Here is a 23,240-nt window from a genome sequence, read left to right as displayed (position 1 = left end):
CAAGTTTTCGCTTTTCAAAAAGGACTCCGCTCTCAGCTATGGTAATGCAAATCCACACATTCAAAAACAAGAGCTATTCCTGATCTGTAGCAGCACTGTTATTAACAAAATGTTCTCTCTTGACCTTTCCAATTTTTACTGACATCCCAAAGACTCAGATTAAAATGAACTTCAATGAATGATTAAATTAAGAATATAAATGCTGATGTTTATCAATTATGCAGGAAATAAAAAAAAAGTTAAAGGTCAAATGATACTGAAAGAAATATGCAAAAATGAAGAAGTATGATCTATCGGTTTATGGTGAGTACCAAGAGGACTCATCCAATATGGAATGCATGACAAGCAGTATATGGGAAGGGATTTGCAAATTCCATAAATGAGGCACCTCAAAACTGCTGGCCCAAAGGACTTACGGAAGGACAAGACTGAAGGAAGTCTTTGAGGAAAAAAGATACCACAGAGCAAAGAAAAACACAGTCGAAAAAAGATATGCTTAGAGTATTTAATGTACTGCTCCATGACCCGTGTTAAAGGATACTGTATCAAGCAAAAATAAAAACGTACTAACGAATTTTGACGACCAACATTACAACAGCTCTTTTACTGTAAATCGTGGTTTAACTTTTCAGAACGTGCTTCTAACACTGACCACCATCCCGGCTGCCTCCCACTGACACCACCTCAGAGCGGTGCGCAGGAGGACGCGGCAATAACACATGTCAAGAATTTTTAAAACAAAAATAAACTGGCTTAAGCAAGAGACATGATTAGCTGGTTCTTAAATCGACATCACTTGCACATCCTTGACGACCGGAGCTGGCGCATTTCCACCCATCCAGCCGGAGAAAAACCTCGCACCAGCATTCCCGATGATTCGGCGCTCCCACGGCCCGCCCGCCCCGCCCTCTCCGCGCCCTGCCCCGCCCCGCGCACGCGCGGAGCCGCCACCGCCCCTCGCCCCATTGGCCGCGCTCCCCGCGCTCCGCGCCCCTCCCCGCCCCGCCGCCGCCGCGCAGCCGCAGTCGCGGCCGTTTCGGGAAGGTTCTGTGTCGCACCAGCCTTTCCTTCCTCCGCCAGGGAAATCCTGTCCGGGTACGGGCCGCCCGCAGCCCCGCTCCTCTCCGCCCCGCCCCGCCGCCGCACGGGCTCTTCCCTGTCACCGTCTGTAGCCCGCGCCCTTCCCCTCACAGCCCGCCCGCCTCCCTCCACAGCCGCCTGCCCGCCCCCCGCAGCCGGGCCGCGACCTCCCTCCGCCCCGGTCTCTTGTTTGTCCCTACCCTGAGCTCAGCCTCTGTCAAGCCCTGGGCCGCCCTCGCAGGCGGTCCTGCCCCGGGGACGTGCGGCTGTGAGGGGCAGCCTCATCAGCGTCATCCGGGGTCATGGGGACCGCTCCCCTCGCCCCCCCTACCCGGGCCCCCCAAGGTCGGCGGGCGCCCGGCGTCCAGCGGGGTCGGACCGGTCTGGGTTAGGGGGGAGCAGGTGATGGTCCTTCCGTTGCTGAGGTGCCGGTCTCGCCTCTTGCAGCTGCCTGGAGGTTCTCGTTGAGACGGGTTCTAACTGGGAGCGCAAGGGCGGAATAGACGGCTCCGAGCCGCAGGAGTGGGACAGAAGGGACTGCCAGGAAGATCTTCGTGCCTGCAGCACTGCTGCCAGAGTTACAGAGAAACCTGCCGCCTCTCCTCTCTCTTTCTTGTGATCACCTGGAGAGGAGAGGTGAGTTGTCTTTCCCTCTTGTCGTGCAGTAGCAGTGGAGAAGTAGGCTAGCTTGCAAGGTGCAGAGCTTGTTCAGGACGGCCTCAAGCCCCAGCTGGCTGCTTGGTTTGTTTTACTCGAGACTCAGCCCTATGCAAAGGCCCACTGATGGAGAAAGAGATTAGCACCGTGTTAACCGCGCGGTTCTCTCTCCTTTGCTGCAGTGCCCACTTTCACCGCTGCCTCCTGCTCTGCCTGCTCCTGCTTTCAGCATGGTAAAGAAGAACACTATCCCTGATGGGTAAGTATCCCTTACACTAAGCAAGAGGCAGGAGCGGGCATCCCACAGAGAGGGGCACTGACTGCCCTAGGCGCTTTCTTGCCTCAAGCATCTTCACCACCTACAGACAGGTTAAGGTAGGTATCTTCTCCAAGACAGGAACAGCCCAGCCATTCATTCCCCAGGTGAGTATAATGCTCCAGCCTGTCTGTGAACACTTCTCCTTCATTGGCCACACACAGTTCCTTCTTCCTAATCTTTTTATTCCCAAGTGTATGTTTACTTGGGAAATGGGAGAGTAGTCCATACTCCTGGCTAATTGTGTTTCCTACTAGGAATGGCCAAAGAATCGTTAAGATGGGAACAGGTGGTTGCATGCACAAGACCAAGGAATATTTTTGTGAATTCAGATTCAGAAAGATCCCGTGGTTTTGTTTATAACAAGAGTACGACAGAAATGTTGTATCAGCAAAAATAATCCCAAATTATTCCAAATGCACTATATAGGCCTTGTGATGACTTGATTGGGAGTGCATATGTCGACCACAGAATTATGTCATTTAAAACAGATACAGTTCTATTCTTCAGCTCTAATAAAGCACAAGAAAAGAAGTCCAATTTAAGAGCTTTAGATCATGTATGCTTGATGGCATCAGTACTAACTTTTTGGATAGGAGGGTATGCTGTGATATAAAGGCACACTGTAATGGGGCAATAATTTGCAGTTTATACATTGAGAAAGGAATTACATTATGCAGGTTTCAGGGGGAGTGTTAATTTGGTTTATTAAGAGCATTCTTAGGAGGAACAATAAGATACAAAAAACATGCGCTCCTGTAATGTTAGTTGGTCCAAAAACCAGTAAATAGAAACAAAAGATGAACAGAATTTAAGAAATAGAGATGCTGAAGTGCTTTCCATGGCTGACAAACTCAGGGATTAAAATTAGAATAAACTTTTAAAAAAACTGTTTAAACATGTCTTTCTCTGAAAATTTCTATGAAATTTCAGTTACATGTTAGATAGAAGTAAGCTCAAGTGGGTTAGTTTTTAAGAAGCAATTCAGAAATTGGAAAACAATAAATTGTCCTTGTTCTCTTCATCCTTGGAAATTGGAAATAAGCACCTTGAGAATCAGGTGCTTATTTCTCCATTTTTTTCTGCCTCGCCCCCCCTCCTCCACATTTGAACCAGAGAATCTTCCAGGTTACACAGATTTCTTAAGCATGGAATCTGTGGATGCTACTTTTGACTTCTACAATTGGAAACTAATACCTTTCAGGGAGAGAAACAGCCACTGTCAAGTATTTGGTTATAAAGTTAGTATTACCTTTTGACGAAGTGCCTGATACTAAAGTACTTTCAACTTCTCTAGATAGTTTTTTACTGCTAAGAAATAAAGCTAGACATCCACAGTAACAGGGGTTTGGCAGTAATGAAATTCAACGCCTTGTCAGCCCCTCAGTCTCATGCAGCAGGATGTGGATGTCATCCTTGTGCTAGCACAGCATGTTCTTCATCACTGTCAGTTCAGTAAGCCAGGAAGACATGGAAGTGAGCCCTGGAAGGGACTAAAGGAAACTAGTTTGAGTCTGGGTCATCCTGCATATGCAATTTACTGATCCCACAAATAGGTGTTGGCAGAAGTGAAATTGTGGTACCCTGGAGCATAAGGACGAGTGCAGACAGTGGAAGCACAACCTCAGTCTCCATGTTGTAATAGCAATACTCTAACTCTTTTGGTTTAATGGTACTGCAAGAGATAAGGAAAGTGACACTACATACTGGCATCTTTTGTCTTCCTGTTAGTACCTCAATTCTTAACACTTTTAATCCAAATTTCATTATGTTAATTCAAGTGATGCAATAAATTGGGGGTTTCAGTTAAGGCAGTAAGTAGGAGTAGTGCACCTAAAGAAGAAATAGTGAACCTTTTTTTAGGACAAGGGGTAATGACTTTAAAGTAGAAGAGGACTACATCAGATGTAAGGAAGAAATTTTTCATTATAAGGATGGTGATGCACAGGAATGGGTTGCCCAGAGAAGTTCTGGGTGCCCTCCCACTCCCTGGGAGTGTTTTCAAGGTTGGTTGGATGGGCCTTTGAGTAGCCTGGTCTAGTGGAAGGTGTCCCTTCCTGTGACAGGAGAGTTGGAACTAGATGATGTTTAAGGCTTATTTCAACCCAAGCCATTCTGTGATAAAGAAAATTGTTTTTCTTTTTTGCTTGTAATGTCTTGGAGCAGAGCAATGGTGTAGTGTCCGTTGCAGTCTCAAACCTACGAAATAGTGCCAGTGAAGTAGTTTTGTAGCAAAATGAGACATCAGTGTGAAAGAGGGGTTCTAGTGACCCCTTGCACTGCAGTTTCCACATGGAGTCAAGTTCTGGTTCTTCACAGTGTCTGAAATAGTTTTAATCTTCAGTAGTTTTATACTATGATATTATAGTGAAGACTCAGACAGTCCAAGCTGCCTAACAAGTCATAAAATACTATGATGTTTTTACAAATTTATACTAATTTGTGCTTCAGCATCCAGAATCTTGCTGAGTGTATAATTACATAAACTCCAATTCAGTTCTGAAGAGCATCTGCAGAAATGTCACCTCCTAGCAGGTTTCCCTTGAATAGTATAAAAAATACTGAGTGGGGTCTTTTTGTTAGAAGGGCAAAGCTGAATTATTTTTGCCAATACACTATAAACATGCTTCTTTGAGTTTTTCCTGTCCAGACTTAAAAGAGTCAGCATTTTTATTTAGACGGGAATATTAAATACTGTGGCATAATGGATTGTGCATGTTCAACAGTGAGTGGGAGAGAAAGATGATATTTTATTTGTAAAAGTGTTTCCTATCATCAATTTTGAATCTGGTGTCGATAGAGGTATGAAAATCACTTGGAAAATCAGGCTGCACGTATATTATGCAGTATCAGTAGCCAAAAAAAGGAAGAGAGGTTCCAAATAGTATTTTCTAAATGGTCTTGCTAGAGGTGACAGTAGTTGTAAAAATAAATCTTACAGTGAATCAGTTCTAAACCAGAAAATTTTACTGGAAATTAAAGCTTCCATATGACCTTAACAATGTTAATGTTAAAATAAATTATGAGAAAAAAATTGTTCCACATTTGGCTCTGTTAAAACTTTAAAACCAAAGCAGATAAAATATGCAGCTGGATGTAATCCATAATGAGTTTCTTCATGTCCAGCCTGTTTTTCACTCTAGCCTCTGTAGCTCTTAGTCAGTGATACAGGGATGATGCTGATGCCAGGATATCTTGTGATAACACCTCTGACTCCTGCCTTTCTTCCTTCCACTCGTGTTCAAGCAGGACACAAATCACATGTCACGAGTCTCATTCATACTTGCTAAAATGCTTACTTAAGGCTTTGCTTCTCTAATTCCTGTTTATGTGACCACCTGCAGATGATCATCCTGGATTTGCCTTTATTTATACTTATTCTGTAAGAGTTTGACTTTCTTTAGTCCAGGCCACTTTTAATTCCCAACCATGTTCCTTTGTTGAGAACAGAACAAATGTGAATTTATTTCCTTAGCTAATCTATGGTTAATTTCAGTCTGCTCATTTTATTTTTAGTTCTGCAGCAGTGTGCTGAAATTTCCTTTTTAAATACCATTTTAAAGATAACATGGAACACATACCCTTTATATTTTGGATGAAAAGTGCCTTCTGCTCATTTTCTACCATAGAGCTGTCAGCAGCTTTTGAGTTTCTTGCTGATTGTGCAGATTTTTTTTTTCTGGGAGGATTGAAATGGCTTTAAATACAAGAGAATAAAACCCCAAGTTTATTAAGGTCTGACAACACATTGGGTAATCCTGGGGTATTATTCTGTAAATCCACTAATATGAAAAAAAAGTTCAGAATTTTTACAAAGCCTTTTTTACATTGTTAGTAAAAGAAAATAAGATATTAAAGCTCTTTTTTGATACTTTCTTTTTAACTTTTAAATGCTCCTATCTATAAAAATTATGGTTTATTTCCACGTATAGATTTCCAAGAGAAAGCAGGTTAAAACAGAACTGAATTTCTCATCTTAATTGATTCATGTACAATTTACATCTCTTAAACTGGAGTAAATGGAACATAGTCTCAGATTTGTTTTCATACTTCACAGCAAGCATAAAGCTACCAGACTCCAGAGTTTACAAACTTGAAAATTCACTTAAGAAGACTTATCCTGCAAAAAAATTTAGAATTTAGTAAAAGGTTTTATTTGAAACAGCTCTCATCTCAACAGTGATCTCATCTCCAGCTTGCCCTTACACTTTCTCTCCTTGTGTCTGTCTTCTACAGACCAGCTGTTTGCAACAGCCTTCCTAATGATTTGTTGTTATTACTCCTTTGTTGCTTCATTTGTTATCCATTAAACTAAGCACCTGTATGTCTGCACTGTGAGCCTTGATCTGTTCTTTGCTTCATGATGAAGTTTACAGAGAGAAGTTAGTGCTAAAGACATGGCTGTTGAGATTGTTTATGTGGTTAGTTAATATCAAATATACTTAGTCACCCTGATTTGTGTTTTCTTTGTTACTTCCAAGAGTCTCTGAATTGTGACATCATTTATATACTATGACAAACATAATTATAGGTGTTTCATTGAGAATTTTTCCAGCCAACTTCTAGGTTTTTTTTATGGTCCAATACAGGAATTGTGAACAAAGCAAAGTAGTCAGTGGTTAGAATATTTTAAAATTAAATATTTGGTTTATTTCATTAAATGTTGTAGTTTTATGAACATCAAAAAGGAATCTAGAAGCTGTTGGATGTTCCCTTCAAAGAGCGAGATTAATTTAAGCATTAATTCAGAAAATTGCAAGGGAATGGACACCAGTGTTAAAGAATCTCGTGGCAATGTTTTGTATTTTAATAGTAGAGGTATTAGCCAAAAATGCAAAAAGCCTGTGTAGATTTTAAGTCATCCAGCTGCACCTTGTTAGGTTATAGAAGACAATATGCACTTGCAGAAGAAGAAGAAATAATAGTTCTAAGTTTAGAAAGTTACCTCTTTGAAGGCAAAATTGATCTGCTGATTAACTTGTTTTCCTCTTCAGATAATGCTTTTTATTCTTTTTTAAAAATTGAAATCTCTGAAATACTCTATATGGAGAGCTTTTTCAGCACAATGTAGAACTTGAGCGTACCAGCTCTTTGTGGTTTTGGAATTACAGGTGTTTTGAGTGTTGTAACAAGTCTTCTTATTGGTGATTTGTGATAGGTTTTGTTGTGATGGAATATTCTCTGTATTTTTCAAAATGGTGAGAGAAAGTTCAATTAAGAGTTTCTTTGAAAAAGAAGCATATTACAAAGGAAACATTTTTGGAAAATACAGATTATCTGAATTGTTAACAAAAGTAAATTTTGCATTTCATTGTCAATTAAATGATTGATGTGCGCCTATGACAACTTTTTAAAGGTGTTTGACTCAGGTTGAAATCATCCACCAACTACAACAATACATTTTTACCTGTTGAACCTTACACATCTGGTTTGCTTTATATTGGTGCTACTTGTTTGTAAATGTTATCCTGCCACTTTGAGGAGAGGAATTTCCTGGAAGTTGAAGAAGAAAGAAGGAAAAAGACTCTTTTCAAGTGTCTTGATGATACTTTGAAACTGCTTTATGGAATAATTGCAGATTTGGGGACCTAATTATACTTTATGACAACAGCAATTTTTATGTGCTTTGTGCTGCAGGTGTCTTCTGTTGAATCATGCAACTTGAAAACCTTTAAAATGTAACATTTCTTTCCTTACAGATGGCGGAGTTTGACACCAGTTGGGCAGCCTATACCAGGAACGAGATTTATTGCATTCAAAGTACCTTTAAAAGGGGTATGTATAAAAGTAACTGCAAATTGGCTGTATTAGATAAACTGCAAAAGTAATAAAGAATAGCATGACCATACATGCAAATTTCAAGAAAGCTTTTTAAAAAATAATTTATTCAGATTTAAGCCTTTCAAGCATCTGGCTTTTAAAAATAATATTCTTTATTTTTTCTTATTTTTCTTAATTTCTGATGTTACTCTTTTTATTTATCTTTTAAAAATAATCAAGCTTCTAAATCAATCAGCATACTTCATTTGATCACTATGAAGTGCCTAAATTCATAATCTTATTAAATATCTTTTCATGGCTGTTTTAAGAGAATCATATGGAAGAGTTTATGATATGAATAACAGTCTAGGCAATGTAAGCCAAAGTATAATTTTATGGAAATTAAGCACTCATTGAAGGTTACCTGCCACTGTAGATCTTTTAAAATTATAGATGAAATTTGGCAATTTCATAAGCGAAAAGCTTCAGTGATCTGGTTGGAATGTATTATAGCTAAAAAAGAAGCCTTCATAGATTTCTTCTGTTTTACTAATTAATTAGTTTAAGAAGTACGTTTATTAGTGTTTCCTTTAGAGTCTTGCTAGCATGAAGTACCATCCTAAGCTATTAAATACGCTGAGTTAAATCTTTAAATTCTTTATTTCTACAATATGTGGAGGTTGTCTTGTAGAGACTGTTTAGTTCTTTAGTGCCTAAGCCTTTTTGGAGGCATAGGGCAAATTAGTGTTAATTTATACAGAAGGGCAAATAGGACAAGTGCTGCATAAATTGACTTCTACAAGTCCTTGCTTTAGACACAGAAAATAAAAGTTTCCAAGCACTTTAAAAGAAAGTACGGTGGTCTGACATAACTCTAGCAGTTAAAGAGAAATGTTCTGTCTGAGCTTTTGTCGTCAGATTGCTCTCTAGTATTCATACACAAAAAGTTTGGTTCTTTGGGTATATTATCACCCATTATGTTTTCAGTCACCATTCAGTTCAGTTTTATTAGGAATGACTGAAGTGAAATGCAGGATTTGCTTCCTGCAGCTGCTTTTACAGCTTTAGGATGATGGTTTGGTTCCTTGGACACCAAGGATCTCATACTTAACATGTTATATTCTCCAAGATGTGGATGGATCGTACAGCGGTCGTGTGATTTTCCACCAAGACTGCCATTCAATAAATCAAGCTGTGAATATAAAATCCAGTAGAGTTATAATTGGCTTCTTTGCTCTTGTCACAAGGACCACTCCCCATCAGCCTGTTACTCATTTCCTCACTGAGGCGTAGATCTCTGTTCTGGGAAGCTGTCTTGGCCAGACATAAAGTCTGGTACCCAAGGATACCAAATCTGTAACATTTCTGTCCCTTCAGTTCGTTCATTCTCAACTATGCAAGACGGAGAAATGACAAGTCTGTCAGAGACTGTGTGCTTGAAGGTCACAGAGTTTGTGGCAGAACACACATAAAATGTGTAACTGGCTAACATGTGATGTCTTTGCTGAGGTGGTCAGTAAATCTGTCTGAAAATGCTTAAGACCTGATTGGTTGTAGTTTGTTGGAAGTCCTATTATTTATTAAATTGGTGGAACAGACCTCTTAAATATGCAGCAGTTTGCTTCTTTGCTGTGAATTAGGAGCTTGATTGGTGATTTCTCCCAAAGGGAGACAACATATTTTCAGTATTAGAAGATAGAGGGTTGTTGTCTTAGAAGATGTGCTGTTAGTAAAGATCATGTGTTTACTTGGAAGGATTTTTGTCTTTCCTTTCACGTCACCATTATAATGCTAACAGTAACATTGTAATGTAGTAAGAATTGGGCAAGTTCTTTCCCATGCCATTAGGAGGATTTTTAGAATTGGTTCAGATTTTTCACATTCTCAAAGCCCTATTAAACACCTAAACTACTGAATAGCAGTTTTTCAGAAAATTCCAGCAGGCCTTTCAGAACATAGAGTTTCATAACACATATAACTGTCTACTCAATCCATGTGTTTGGAGATACCTTATTTTTGTACGTTACATTCCTCCTCAGTTTCTCTCATGTCATATAGTAAAAGTTCTTTAATATCCTACCATAGACCTTTTGCAGATTCACCTTTGTCACCTCAAAGTTGTTAAGTTCGGTTTCAGATTGTACTAAGAGCCACTGCTGAGTAGCAGTGTCATGACTGACTCATGTTCATTTTGTTTAAATTTCTACAACATCCGCTTTTTTCAGCAATGCACTGGTGTCTGAAATACATAGGACTGAATACTTTATTCCTCTCTATCCTCCTCCTATCAGCTCAAGCTTCCTAATCACATACCAGCTTTGATATGACTGCCCTGCTGTTTATTCTGTACTTCAGTTTCCTGTCTCTGTTTCCAGACTCGAGACAAGTGCTTGCTAGCATTTTATATTAGAATCTGCACAGTCAAAACAAGGAATGGTTAGTTACCCTATAGCATCTGTGGTTCTAAGAAGTATGTGGTCTGTGGCTGCCTTCCTTTCCAATAGTTCTGAGTCCAGTCTGCTTGAATTTCTTGTTGACAAAGGAACTGACAGGTGGTTGAGGCTGCTGCATCTTTTGCCACTGTCTTTATTGGTTCTGGCTGAGCCTGTGTCACAAGGCTCTCACAATGGACAAGTGCACTGTTCAGAGAAAATCCAGTCTTGAGTGTATGAGGCATTTTCATACCTAAAGTGAAGAACACATTTCAAAAACCACAGCTACAATAGGGTGAGTAAACATTTTTCTCACTGTTTGTCAAATGAAATGAATTATTCATTATCCACCAACACACAGCTTTCTTAGTCACGATATTTAGTCTTACTTAATATTCCCCAGTGCTAAATGATATGCAAGTACACTCTGTCAAGAGATGAAGGAGGGATAAAAATGTCTGCACAACATTTGTGGGAAGAAAGTTAAACCTTTAGAAATGAAATCTTGTATCACAATTTCTTATGTGTGATATGAAGTACACTTCTCGTTTTGAGTTACCGTGCAGGACAAAATTTGTTTGGGGGAAGTAGATTGTAGTGTTTTGCTTTTTAGTGTGTCTAGTTACATAAAAATCAATGTATACATGCTGCATCTTTCAGAATTTTTGTGTCTGTCAAGTTATAGCTAATGTTTGTTAACACTGTACAAGTACAAATGCTCATATTGCCTTGCATTTTCATCTAAATAGGAATACATAAATTTTTGCTTTCTTTTTGGATCCTCTTACCTGTACAATACATGGATGTGGTTCTGATAATTAAACACTCTCTTTTAAATATTGATGTTTCCTAGTACTAATTAAAACAGCTGTACATTACAAATATCTTATTACTAGAATGTAAAAAGAAAATATTTCTTTTCCATTTTCTTTGTAGGCAATTAACCAGAGGCTTACCCCAACCCAGAAATTTACACCAAAAGACTTAATTGCTGCAATGAAAGCCCTAAATGTGGAGCTTGGATTAATTATTGATTTAACATACACCACACGATACTATGAAGTTAAGGTAACAAAAGCCTAACAAAAATGTGAAATAGTTACTGCAACTTTTGTTTTAAAGTGTTTACACATTTTCTTACCTTGAATTGGAATAGACAAGCTATCTAGACTACTTTTATGTCTCCAATAGAAAATAAATATTTTGTCACAGAGGAAATAGCTCATTCTCCCAGCTAGTTGCATTTATGGATTATTAGTATTATGGTAACTCAGTAATGGATGAAGACTTCAGTGCCAGGCACTGCACAAAAAGTGCAGAAGAGTTATATCCTGTGTCTTGAAGATATTCTCATTTATTCCTAGGTGATTCTTTTTACTGATCCTCAGTGGAATCCACTTAAGAAGGTGTACATTTTTAAACTACTTTATCAGTTTCAAAGTTTTCGCCTGGATGGTTCAAACAATTGTAATAAATCAGCCTCCTGTTGAAAAGGAGAATAAATGAGTGTTAGATCAGAATGCAAATCTTTTTGTGCACATGGGCGCTAGGCATTAAGGGAGTGAATTTATGAGTATGTACATGATTGTGGGTAGGAGGGACAAATACTGCTAATAATTGTAAAATGGATTAGAATGGAATGCCAAGAAACTGCTCCCTTAGTTAATGTGCAGCTTTGTTAGCAGGGTTAAATAAATCTTATGTAGGAGCTGTTCCTTGTCTGAATTGATCTTTAAATGTAGAAATGTTAGTGGTAGTTTCTGAGAGTTTATCTCTATACAGTTGTGTCAGGATTGTTTTCAGTTCTTATTCAGGATTTGAACAACTGGTTTACATTGTTATTATGATAGATACTGCTTAAGGTTTCTCATTGTTGCAAGACTTCAGTATTTTTACCATTGTTTTTTCTTTTTTTGTTAGGATTTACCTAAAAGTGTGCAGTATAAGAAACTTTATACTGTTGGACTGGAAGTCCCTGATAATGCTACTATCCTACAGTTCAAAAAGTGGGTCAGAAAATTCCTTTGGGAAAATGCAGGAAATGGTAAATATCAGCATCCTGTGCTGTAAAAAAATCTCACCAAAATTCCAAAATTTTAATTCAGAACTAACCATGTCGTTTACTAATTTCAATATTCGATAAAACTTAAGATACCAGGGATCTCAGGCTTGAGCTTTTTGTAGCACTTTCCACTTTAATATCATGATAAGATCCATTTTGCAAACCGCTATCTATCTTTTTTTTCAATCAAAACATGTTTTTTTCAAAAATGACTGGTAACTCAAATGCCCTTCCTAATAGTGTTACATTTGTGTTATGTGTCAAAGTAACTGCAGCAAGGCCTTCCTCTGTGTGACCCAAATGGTTTACCATCAGCTGAATGTTGTAGCTGCCAGCACTTGGTGGATGTTTTAAATAGCACTGGGTCTCTGATGGCACTGGGCACTGATATGTGTGAGCAGCTTCAGTCATTTAGTCTGATGTAGTGTTCTTTGCCTTAGGAGTCCATTATTGCCCTCAGATCTGAACAGTTCTTGAAAATCTGATTACAGATCTGGTGTCAGTGTTTCCACAGTGTGGCTGTGCTGCTATTTCAGTGTCTGTGCAACAGGACAGTTCTTGCTGAGATTAGATAAGGTGCTTTTTGTGAAAATAATTTAGTGTATATTTTGCCACAGTGTAGAGATTACTGGTCCCTTTTTTCTCCATGTATTATACTCCTAAGCTTTTCATACTTTCAGGTGCATTATGTGTAAATTAACTTCCTCAGTTCTACATTTGCTTGTTGAGATTTGCTTTCAAACCCCTATTTTATTCTTTTTCTCCTTTTACTGAGAACAGCAGTGGCTGAGGTTAGGTGCTTTACCTGCCATCACTCTTTCTTTTTTTCTACATTTTGCAGAGTCAATCTCAGCCATCACAGGTTTGGAAGTAGTGAGCTAACAGCTGCTAGAGATCCAGCATGGAGAGGACATGTGTCTTGTCTGGATGTGTCTCTTGTTTTACAGGCATGACAGCAGAATTTGTAAATAGCAAGCATTATTTATTGTTACTTTGCTAGAAAAGCAGAGATTTTTTTGTAAAAAAAAAAAAAAATTGTGCTAGCTTTCTATTAATTTCACTTTCTGGACTATTAAAGACTCTTTCCTTTTTTGGTAGAGAAACTCATTGGCGTGCACTGCACTAACGGAATTAATAGAACTGGCTATCTCATATGTAGGTAAGGCTGTATGAAAGCAGAAATTATTCTTTACAAAAAGTAGCATCCTTATATTACTCTCTAGTCCCTTTGGGACAATAACATAGTCATATTTTTCTTTAGATATCTTATAGATGTTGAAGGCTGGGATCCAGAGGCAGCAATTCAGGGTAGGTATATAGTTTGAACTGAGGCACATGTCAGGTTGTACTTCACAATTATTAAAAACTCACAAATACAACAATTCTATTTTAGTATCTTTTCAGTAATTTCATGTGCTGGCTTATATAGAAGATTTTATAGCTGACTGTTGATTCTGTTCCAGGCAGGACTTGAGCAATAGCACATTGAGAGCATAGGATGAATATGTTTTAGATGCTTAACTTTTTTATTTTTACTTGAAAGAGTTTTCACTCATAGTTTGCTACCACTACTAGTTTCAGGAGTCTTTTAAAAAAATGCTGCAATGATGCCAGCTTGCTGAAATATTTAATACCAAGTTAGAATTATTTCAAATTCAGCATCTCATGTGGAACAGAAACTTGCCTTTCACATTTTCATGGCTGAGTTTGACCACATTTCATTAGAGTGTATTTTTTTCTTTTCTTTAGCTTTTGGCGATGCCAGAGGTCACCGCATGGATGGCCTTGTGTATCTCACAGATCTCAGGACACAGCCGATGCGAAGGTGAGCAAAAGCTTTTAGCTGTGTGCTTAAGATCTTCCTGTATGTCTCCTGGCATTTTTAAAAGTTCATTTTCAGTCCTAAGCCAAAATTAATTCCCTCTTTAACCTCTAATATTTACATAGATGTAAAACAATGTGTAGTTGTTTGTGTATTCTCAGATGTATAACAGGAAGTGCGGTGTACTTTGTTCATCTTTTCAATGTATATGGTTTGAAAGATCATTTTTAATCTGACAGCTACTACTGAACATTGTTGTGCTTTTATCATACTGTGACAAGTGTATTGAGTCTGTATTCTCTCAGAAGCTAAAAGGAGCCACTGCAAATATGTCTTTGTAAGCTCTGTGATCTGTCTGCTGTTGTTGGCACTGTAGAAAAAGATATTAAAAAAATAGTAGAATGGTTTTAATAAAAAAATGCAGAAAAGTGGAACATTGTTCTTGTCCCCTCTGTTCACAGTAGTTGTATTTTTAATGTTTAAGAATGTTATGCTTATAATCGTCTCCTAAGAACAGCCAACCTTTACATCTTCCTAAGGTATTTGTGCCAATGATGCCTTGTAGCAGTAAATGGATTTTAAAATTAATACCTGAGTGATTTGTTTATTTTTCGTTTAATTGAAGGTCCTTTATTTTGCTCTTACTGTTTTTTCATAGTCAGTGCAGGATTAAGTTGGATTTATTTTTAAAATAAATTTAGAAAATTAATATTTTCTGAGTTGCCTATAAATTTTACTTGACATAAAATTTCTGTCATTCGGAACTGAAGAATTTTATGGGAGTGTGTTTTTTCTCCGTCAGTAGTATGCTTTAAAAAAGGATGCTTATGTGAGATTTTTTTTTTCCCTTCTTAGTAACCTTGGAATGGATGTATGGGATGCAGATGAAGATATTATCCCACCACCACATGCAATGGAAGGATCTGTAGAGCGGTTCCCAAATGAAGATTTTCAGGGGTAATAGGCTGAAAAATGGAATTCAAAACAAAACAAAAAACCAACCAGCCAAAAAAAAAATCCACAAAAAAACCACAAGGGAAAAGAATTGTTTCTTATTGAAAATACCATAGATACTCAAAAGAGATTTTATTAATGTGGCCTACCCATGTAAAATGTATTTACAGAATTTGACAAAACAGGAACAAGATATGGGTAAGAAAGGGAATGTATGCTATTTCTGTAAGAAATTAGTTCACTTAGGAAAATTCAGTTTTACTTTGCCTGTCCTTCTTCATTATTCTACAATAATCTGCAATTATTTTTAATTAATTTTGAATCACTGGTTTTGCCCGGTTAACAAGTGCTATAGAATTACAATTGAATGTTTGTTACAGCTTCTGCTTTAAAACTGAGGGTTACATACAGTTTGTATTATTAATAATTTTGATACCTTCATATTTGATGAAGGTCTTTCATGTAAATTCTTGATTAAAAATGAATTGTTTTCATTAATGACTTCTACCACTTTTAAGTATGATATTCAATACTTCTTAACAGGTCTGGGAAAAGATTAAGAATTTATGATGACCACTCTCACAATGATTTGCAAGGACAGATGCAGTTGCGAGATTTTGACTTCGTTAATAAGGGGCCTGGACAGAGACGAAGACCATTTCATGACCATCAAACTCAGGATGAATTAAGAGCATCAGTGCAGATGAGAAACTGGGACTACAATAGGGGACCAGAACAAAGAGCCTTTACTGATCACCAGTTTTATGATGATTATCAAGAAGACACGCAGCTGAAGGACCTAGACTTCAGTAGCAAGGGACATGGACAGAGTTTGAGACCTTTTCATGGACACCAGTTTCATGAGGATTTGCAAGCAGACAGACAGTCTTTTGACTTCAACAGAGGACGGGATCAGAGGCAGAGATCCTTTCCTGACCATCCATCTCCTAATGATTTGCAGGAAGACAGGCAGTCAAAGGATTTTGATTTCGGTGGCAGGGGCCGTGGCCAGAGGCGAAAACCGTTCCATGACCACCAATCTCATGATGAATTTCAGACTCAAATGCAGTTAAAAGAATTGGATTCTGCCAGTAGAGGTCCTGGCCAAAGACTAAGATCCTTCCACGACTACAAGTCACATGATGGCTTGCAGACACAGATGCAATTGGGAGATTTTGAATTTGTTAAGAGGGGTCGTGGGCAGAGGTTGAGACCTTTCAATGATCACCAGCCTCGTAATGACTTAAAAACAGAGATGCAGCTGAAAGATTATGATAATAAAGGTCCTGGACAAAGGTGCAGACCTTTTCATGACCCTCAGCCATATGATGGCTTACAGGAACAGACTCAATCAAAAGATTTTGATTATGGTAATAAAGGGCACGGACAAAGGCCAAGACCTTTTCATGATCATCCAGGTCACAATGACTTGCCACGTGAATGGTGTTCAGACAGGTAAAGCATCCTTGAGCTGTTAGAATAGAATTAGAGAATAAAAGTGTAAACCTCAGCAGTTTTAACTTAAATGAAGTATTTTTTAAAATAATTTTTTAAAAATCAATCATCCTTTTTCTATAGAAATGATCACTTCATTAACTTTTCTTGTTCTGACTTACTTGACTTAGGGTTTGGTATAAGCTGGAGTGTTGCAGCTTCAAAAGCCAGGGTTTCCTTAATTAAAAGGTTGTGCTTCTTTAAAATTTGTGTTTCCTTTGCCTTTTAGTCAGCTTGAAATAAAACTCTTGTCCCATTTTGTTTTGTACAGAAACTTATGCTTAAAAAGAAGTCCTCTGGACAAAAGAGGATATGAAATTTTATTTATGCCCTCAGCCAAACACAGATAAACACGAGTGCTACAAGGAAGTGTGATTTGCCTTTGTTTATTCCATGAGTTAATAATTTGTTAGAAATCTGCTTCAGAACTTGCATTGTATTCTCACAGATACATACATCACTTACTAGTAAACCTATTGGGTTCTGACATATTTCAAAATACTTTTAATATTGCAGAATGTATTTCAGATTCATTGGACTAGTTAAATTTGATTCAATTAGTTCCATTGGGCAGCTAAAACAGAGAATGTTATTACAGTGAAGCATATGATTTTGAGGTATTAAATTAATACAGTTATTACAATTTTTATTAAAATTCTAAGTAATCTTTATTAAAAGAAAAAATACTTTATTTCATTTGATGTGTATTTTTTTCCCAAATCTTAGAACTGTTGGCAGTCTTCTTAACATGCAATTCTTTTGGTCATTTGCAGAAGTCAGTCCTTTCCTTCCCATGAAAATGTACCAGAACCTCATTTCTCCTCATCTCCTTCACTTCACAGAGATTACGGGTCTGATAATGATGACTTTAACAGAAATTACAGGTAAGTATCACGTATCATACATTGTTTTCTGATTTGCCTTTGTAGTATTACTCCCCCTTTTTCCCAGCTAAGAAATACAAAGTAACTGCACAGTAAAAATCTGTGTTTATACTTTTGCTTAAATGCAGTTTAACCCATTGGATCTGAGCACTGAGCAAATAACGTCACTAATTCATGGTCCATTGATACTGAGTTTTGAGTGTTGTTATGATTGTGTGAATCCCTGACATAATCATTGACATGGCAAGCACAGTTGAAGCTAATGAACTACATAATATGAAAATCAAGTGTCAGTGAGTAAAAAAGCAAAGCACAGATGCTGTATTTAACTCAAGTGTTGTGTACAATGAGCTGAGGAGTTTTACTGTTTGGGATGGGTGAACACTGAACTGGGTTGCCCAGAGCCAGTGTCCCACATCTTTTAAGAATGGACATAGCCCCTGTACAAGCCCATCTAATGAGACTGAGTTTGAGTGACCCTAGCTACTTCTAGAGATCCTTTCCAGTCTAAGTGAATCTGTGGTTCAGTAAGGGAGAAGATTTTAATATGTTAAAGAATGTTTGAAATTGGCTTTATACACCACTTACTTTACCAGGGAAGGTATTTGAGAGTAAAAAGAATTGAAATATATATATATAGTATCTGCATTTTTAGACCATTTCATATGTATTTTATAGGAGAGTGAGTCTTCTATTGCAGAAAAATTAATAATTAAAATATTTTCCAAAATACGTTATTGCCTGTTGAGGCTATGTACTAGAGAGCTATTGTTACATATTGTACACAAAAATGAAAACACAGACATAAGAAAAAAGGTCCCCTGGGTAAAGATATCCTCAGTAAATGGGTAATTTTAATTGTAAACAGCATTTGAAACAAAACTTCATCTAGTAGAATTACTTACTGTAAAGAGCTGTAATTTTAATCACTAGAATTGTAAAATTAATACAAACGAGTTTGTAATATCCATAGAGAGGATTTTCATTTCAGGGGGTAAAAATGAGAATGAGGGTTTGAAATGTTCTTTCAGTGTTAGACACAGTTAATATCTAGTGGTGGCCATCAACCATAAATCAACTGGTTTATTTCTAAGAGTTTCACTGTTCATATTTGTTCTTGCAGTAATCGACCACATTGTCCCGAAGACAATAGGAGAGTGCATCCCTCAGAGGAATTTAATAGAGGAAAAAACAGATTTGCACCATACTCTTCACGAACAATGCACCCATCTTCATCCATACACCAAGAAGATAGTTCAATAGACTATGAAAGAAAGCCTTTTCAGGGGGAAACTACCAGAAGTATGGAACAAAGTAAAAGATTACCAGTTGTAACCGTTGATTACAATTATGGTCTGCCACTAGACTGTGGACCTGAAGAGGATGAGAGATCCCATTATGATTTATCACCAAGAGACCACTACAACTGGAACTGAATAAAAAAGACAATGTTTGCTCAGCTTAGAATTGCTTTTACCCATTTTATTTTGTATGTGGACCAATTTTTTTTTAAAGCAAATTAGTTAAATGAAAATTTCAGTAGTAAAGAACAGGCTCTGTTGTAAGATTAGCTTCTACTGATATTTGGTTCTTTAAATTTATTAGGCGGTATTTGTTAAGTGTCATTGGAGACAATGTCTCTGTACACGTGGAGTTAAAGCAGTCTTTCCTTTTAGTAAAATTGCAACCCTGAAACAACCAACCCCTTAAAACAAACAACTTTGAGTGATTGTGTTTGTTTTTTGTTTTACAGTTCTTTAAAATATTTGTGATTTCCAGGTGCATAATAAAACACTGCACTATCAGGTAGACTAGCACTGAAATTATAGGGAAAATACTTAGAAATTAATGAAGCCAGGTTATGTACAGTTCATCCTTTAATTTGAAAACAGAACTTTGAATTTCTGCTAAAAGTCACTGCAGCACCACAATTTACTTCGATATTATCTGTACCATCCACTGAACTGACCTAGTTGCATTCTTTTTCATAGCAGAATTTTTCCCAGATTGCTAAGAACATGTAAACAAGTGGAATTTGAATATTCTAAATGTCAAACTTGCTTTTCAGTAATTGGAATATCTCATCATTATTGTGTATTTTTTTCCTGATCCCTTAGGTTATCTATGTTTCAGAATAGCCCACTGCAGGTAAATTTCATCAGTTTCTCAGCAACAAATCCTAAGGAAGGTAGGTCATGTATGTCACCTTCACTGTCTCGACTGGCCAAGGGCACTGGTGCCTATGTACTTACGCCTCCTTGTTTGTCAGTCACATCTGTCCTACTCCTCAGTTCTGTTGTTTACTAGTTTCTTCTTACAGCAGAGCAATGTAATCAGAACAGCAAACTTAATCCTTCAGGTGAACTCCTTTTAATGGTCATGCATTGAACAGTCTCCTGAACTGCCTGAGGCTGTCACAAAGGTAGTGCAACAAACAGTAACTGAATTTATGCCAGGAGTTGCACAGTAGTACCAAGAGCTCCTACTATGGATAAGGAAATCATTCCCTAGGATGAAAAACAGTATTACTATGACACTTAGATAAATTAAAATATCTACATTTTTCATTACTATTATATTTTAACGAAGTAGTACTTGAAAAAGCATCACAATAAATAAGGATAAAAGTAGAGCATTATATTAAAATAAACAATTCAATGCAAGCTACTTAAGTCATACAGTTGCTTTAAGACACTGCCTTAAAAGCAAAGCTTTAAAGCATCAAGCAAGAGAGCAAGAGGGTCTAGGTATACACTAGAAAACTGGAAAAAAAGTGTTTGTACCAAACCCAGAAAAGTTTTTTTTTTTTTGCTTTTAGTGGCAGCATAAAACCCAGATTTCTGAATTTGTGGTTCTGTAGTAAATAAGAACTAGATTGGAGTATCTTGTTTGGTAACACATGGAAACAGTTCCCCTACTCAAAGGACTCTATGGGTATAAATTCATACTGCAAATGCTTCATTGCCTGTGCAACTGGTAGAACAACTTTGGCTTTGTTCATTGTACAAAGTAAATAGTTTTCTCATTTTCACAGCAGCTTTGTATTTCCCAGTAAATTGTATTTGCCATCAAATCTGATGGTGAGCTTCATTCATGTGGTCTCAGGAATGAAGCCCTGTCTATATAAACTAGTTGTGGAACTGAACACTAAGTGTTATGAAAAGGCATTTGTTCCTTCACTTGCCTTTCTTTTTTTTTTTTTTTTTTTTTTTTTTAACTTGAGCTGTAAGATGAGAATCTTTATCTACACTTCTTTATTTGGAAGCAAGAAAGATCTGCAACATGGGCTACTATAGATCCTTTTAAAAATCAACAACAAACGCCCTTCCTGGCATTTTCCAGCAGGGATTCAAGAATTACAATCTGATATTACAAGCATTTATTTGAGGATTTTTCCTACTATGTATGCAGTATTCATAAAGTGAATAAAGAGCAGAAAACATTTGCCCATTTGTATTTTTGTTTTGGGGTTTGTTATTTAAGATTGCAGTGACCCTAGAGTCAATCCTTTGCTGCTTAAGACTGGAGAGCTGAAAAGCTGGTGCACTGGAAAGCTCAGTAAAGAAGAAACATGGCATGAGAAGTTAAGGTCAGCAGCAGCTCTTACCAGCCCTTGTCAGTTCCTGCAGGACCCTTTGAGGGTCAGGTGCAAACAACCAGGTGGTGTAATTCTGTTATCTAACAAAATAAATGTCACTTTCCTGCCTATGTTGAATGTCTGTCTTCAGGGAATATTAGACATGATGTTTCCACAAGCGGTTTTGAGAAGACTTTATGGAAATAGTTTTGTTTGTTTATTTATTTATCATTTAGGATGAGGCTCTCCACCCTACTGTTCCTAATGGAATTATGCAGATCTAAGCTCACATAATACATTACGAACTCCAGCTGACGTTTATCTCACATTCCCCAGATTGGTTCATCACTGTGTATTCACATCTGTACTATTTAATTGCTAATTAAATTCACATGGTAGAGAATGAAATTAAATGTTTCTTGTTTTTTAAGGGAATATTATATTACAGCAGCACTCACAACTAAAACACAATACTTTTATTTATTTCACAGTTGTACAAAAAGCTCATAAAATTTTGCTGGTCTCTTTCATGTATGTTCTCAGCAAACATAGAACTAGTTATTGTTGCATCACAGAGCATAAAAAGCCAGATAGAGTTGGTTTCCCACTGCCCTGAGCGTGAAATTTTGAAGAAAAACACAAGAATACAGAAAATCTAGACTGGACACAAAATTATTTAGTGAAGTTGTAACAGTTCTGATACATATAGCTGTTGAACTCAACTCTCAGAAAACCTTTCTGTTGCTGTCCTGAAGTCATGTTTTCATTGGATTTTTATCAGATGGTGATGCCTTCATGCCAGCTTGCCCTAAGCTGTGATCATCCTGAGTTAGGAAATGTTCAGGTGATTCCTGGAAAACACTGAAAGTTCACATGAACTCTGTGCAGAAGGCTGATTCCCAAGAATGGCTTGGGAAAAGGAGAGGTCAGCTCCAACAGGAAACCAGAACACAAGGATACAACTAAATTTATATGTAGAAATCTACAGAGTACAGCGTTCAGTTTTCTGTGTGAAGAAGGTTACCTATAAAAGGCTAGAGAGGTTTGCATGTGATTGTTTTTTCTATCAGCTGAGGCAAAAGGTAAATTACCTACAAGAAGCCACAAGTGTAATTGGGATCCTTCAGTTTATTTCCTCTGAAGTAACTGCTAGTAAGCTGCAGGCTTTCTCTTTGTGTGTGCATAAATGATCAGTGATGTTACCCATCACATCTGGGGGACACTGCTACAACCAGTGTGCCAGGACCAGCAGTTCAGTGACCTGAGCAGCATCTTCTCAAAGATCAATTCTTCCTTAAAATGTCTTATGTGAAGCATCCAGAAATGCAGGCACCCAAAGGTCATTTGTGACCTAAGAACCTGCTCAGTGCTGACAAAAGAAGGAAGGTATCCCCCATCTGGGGTTTAGCAAGGGGATATGAATCCTTGGCTGCTGTGAAGAGCAGTTTATTTAAAATGTGTGTGCAAACAAAAAGCAATAGCTTCCATGCTGTCACCAACCACTAGAGCTTGTTTTCTCTCCAGGCTGTCTGTTACTTGCTCCAGTTGTCAGCAGACTGCGCCTTACTGGTTCCAGTGGACAGCAATTACCAAACCAGCAGCTCCCTTTCTTCCTCTTGTGGAGAGCCAGAAAAACAGATGACAAAAATGAATCAGGTGAGGAAGCAACTTGATTCTTTCTCCTCCTCAGATGAGAAGACAATGCAGGGGTTGTGGGGAAAGGACAGGAAAATACGTGTTTTAAAAAAGAAAAATGAAGGAGGGAAAATGAAAATGCAAGTGTCAGGGGGAGTCACCAGTGTGAGGGGAGAAACGTGCAAAAGGTGCATGTGTAAAAGCTGGTGAAAGATTATATACTGTGTATAAAAAGAGGACACATGCTGGAGGAGGAGTTCCTGGCAACTTCTTATCTGGATCTTCTGAGCTGTGCATGTGGCTCTGTGTGAGCTGATGTAAATAAGAGTTATCAAAAAAATACAGGAGCACTCAGACCTCTAAACCTATAGTGAAGTCATATGGGATCTTAAAACTAATTAAGGCTTCTCTCTAAGCCTTAAATCTAGTCCATGTGTAGTATAATATCCTGATGATATTCCCTGTAGAATCCAATGAGAATTTCAGACAATCAAGTAAGAAACTACTCCACAAACCTATTCCACATTGAAAACAAGCTCAGTTTTTACTGGGTATCAGGAATCCATG

The 23,240-nt window shown here is 37.7% G+C and overlaps 1 protein-coding gene across 1 annotated transcript; it reads left to right on the top strand.

Annotated features, from left to right (window-relative positions):
• The first annotated feature begins 1,026 nt into the window (after nt 1-1,026).
• LOC103814171 (uncharacterized) lies at nt 1,027-21,167 on the top strand. Its single transcript, XM_050976586.1, has 12 exons — nt 1,027-1,095; nt 1,920-1,996; nt 7,753-7,828; nt 11,182-11,313; nt 12,166-12,289; nt 13,406-13,466; nt 13,569-13,615; nt 14,057-14,132; nt 14,985-15,086; nt 15,627-16,538; nt 17,351-17,461; nt 18,585-21,167. The coding sequence occupies exons 2-12, from the start codon at nt 1,968-1,970 to the stop codon at nt 18,895-18,897; spliced, it is 1,983 nt and encodes a 660-aa protein (XP_050832543.1). The 5' UTR covers nt 1,027-1,095; nt 1,920-1,967; the 3' UTR covers nt 18,898-21,167.
• Nucleotides 21,168-23,240: the final 2,073 nt, after the last annotated feature.

Source organism: Serinus canaria, chromosome 6 (genome assembly GCF_022539315.1).
Source record: "Serinus canaria isolate serCan28SL12 chromosome 6, serCan2020, whole genome shotgun sequence".
NCBI classification, from domain to species: domain Eukaryota; kingdom Metazoa; phylum Chordata; class Aves; order Passeriformes; family Fringillidae; genus Serinus; species Serinus canaria.
This window is presented reverse-complemented; position numbering and strand designations above follow the sequence as displayed.

Coding starts and splice junctions, on each gene's coding strand:
- LOC103814171 (XM_050976586.1), top strand. CDS start 1,968: ATGGTAAAGAAGAACACTATCCCTGATGG. Junction 12,290..13,405: donor TTGGGAAAATGCAGGAAATG/GTAAATATCAGC, acceptor CTTTTTTGGTAG/AGAAACTCATTGGCGTGCAC. Junction 16,539..17,350: donor CGTGAATGGTGTTCAGACAG/GTAAAGCATCCT, acceptor GGTCATTTGCAG/AAGTCAGTCCTTTCCTTCCC.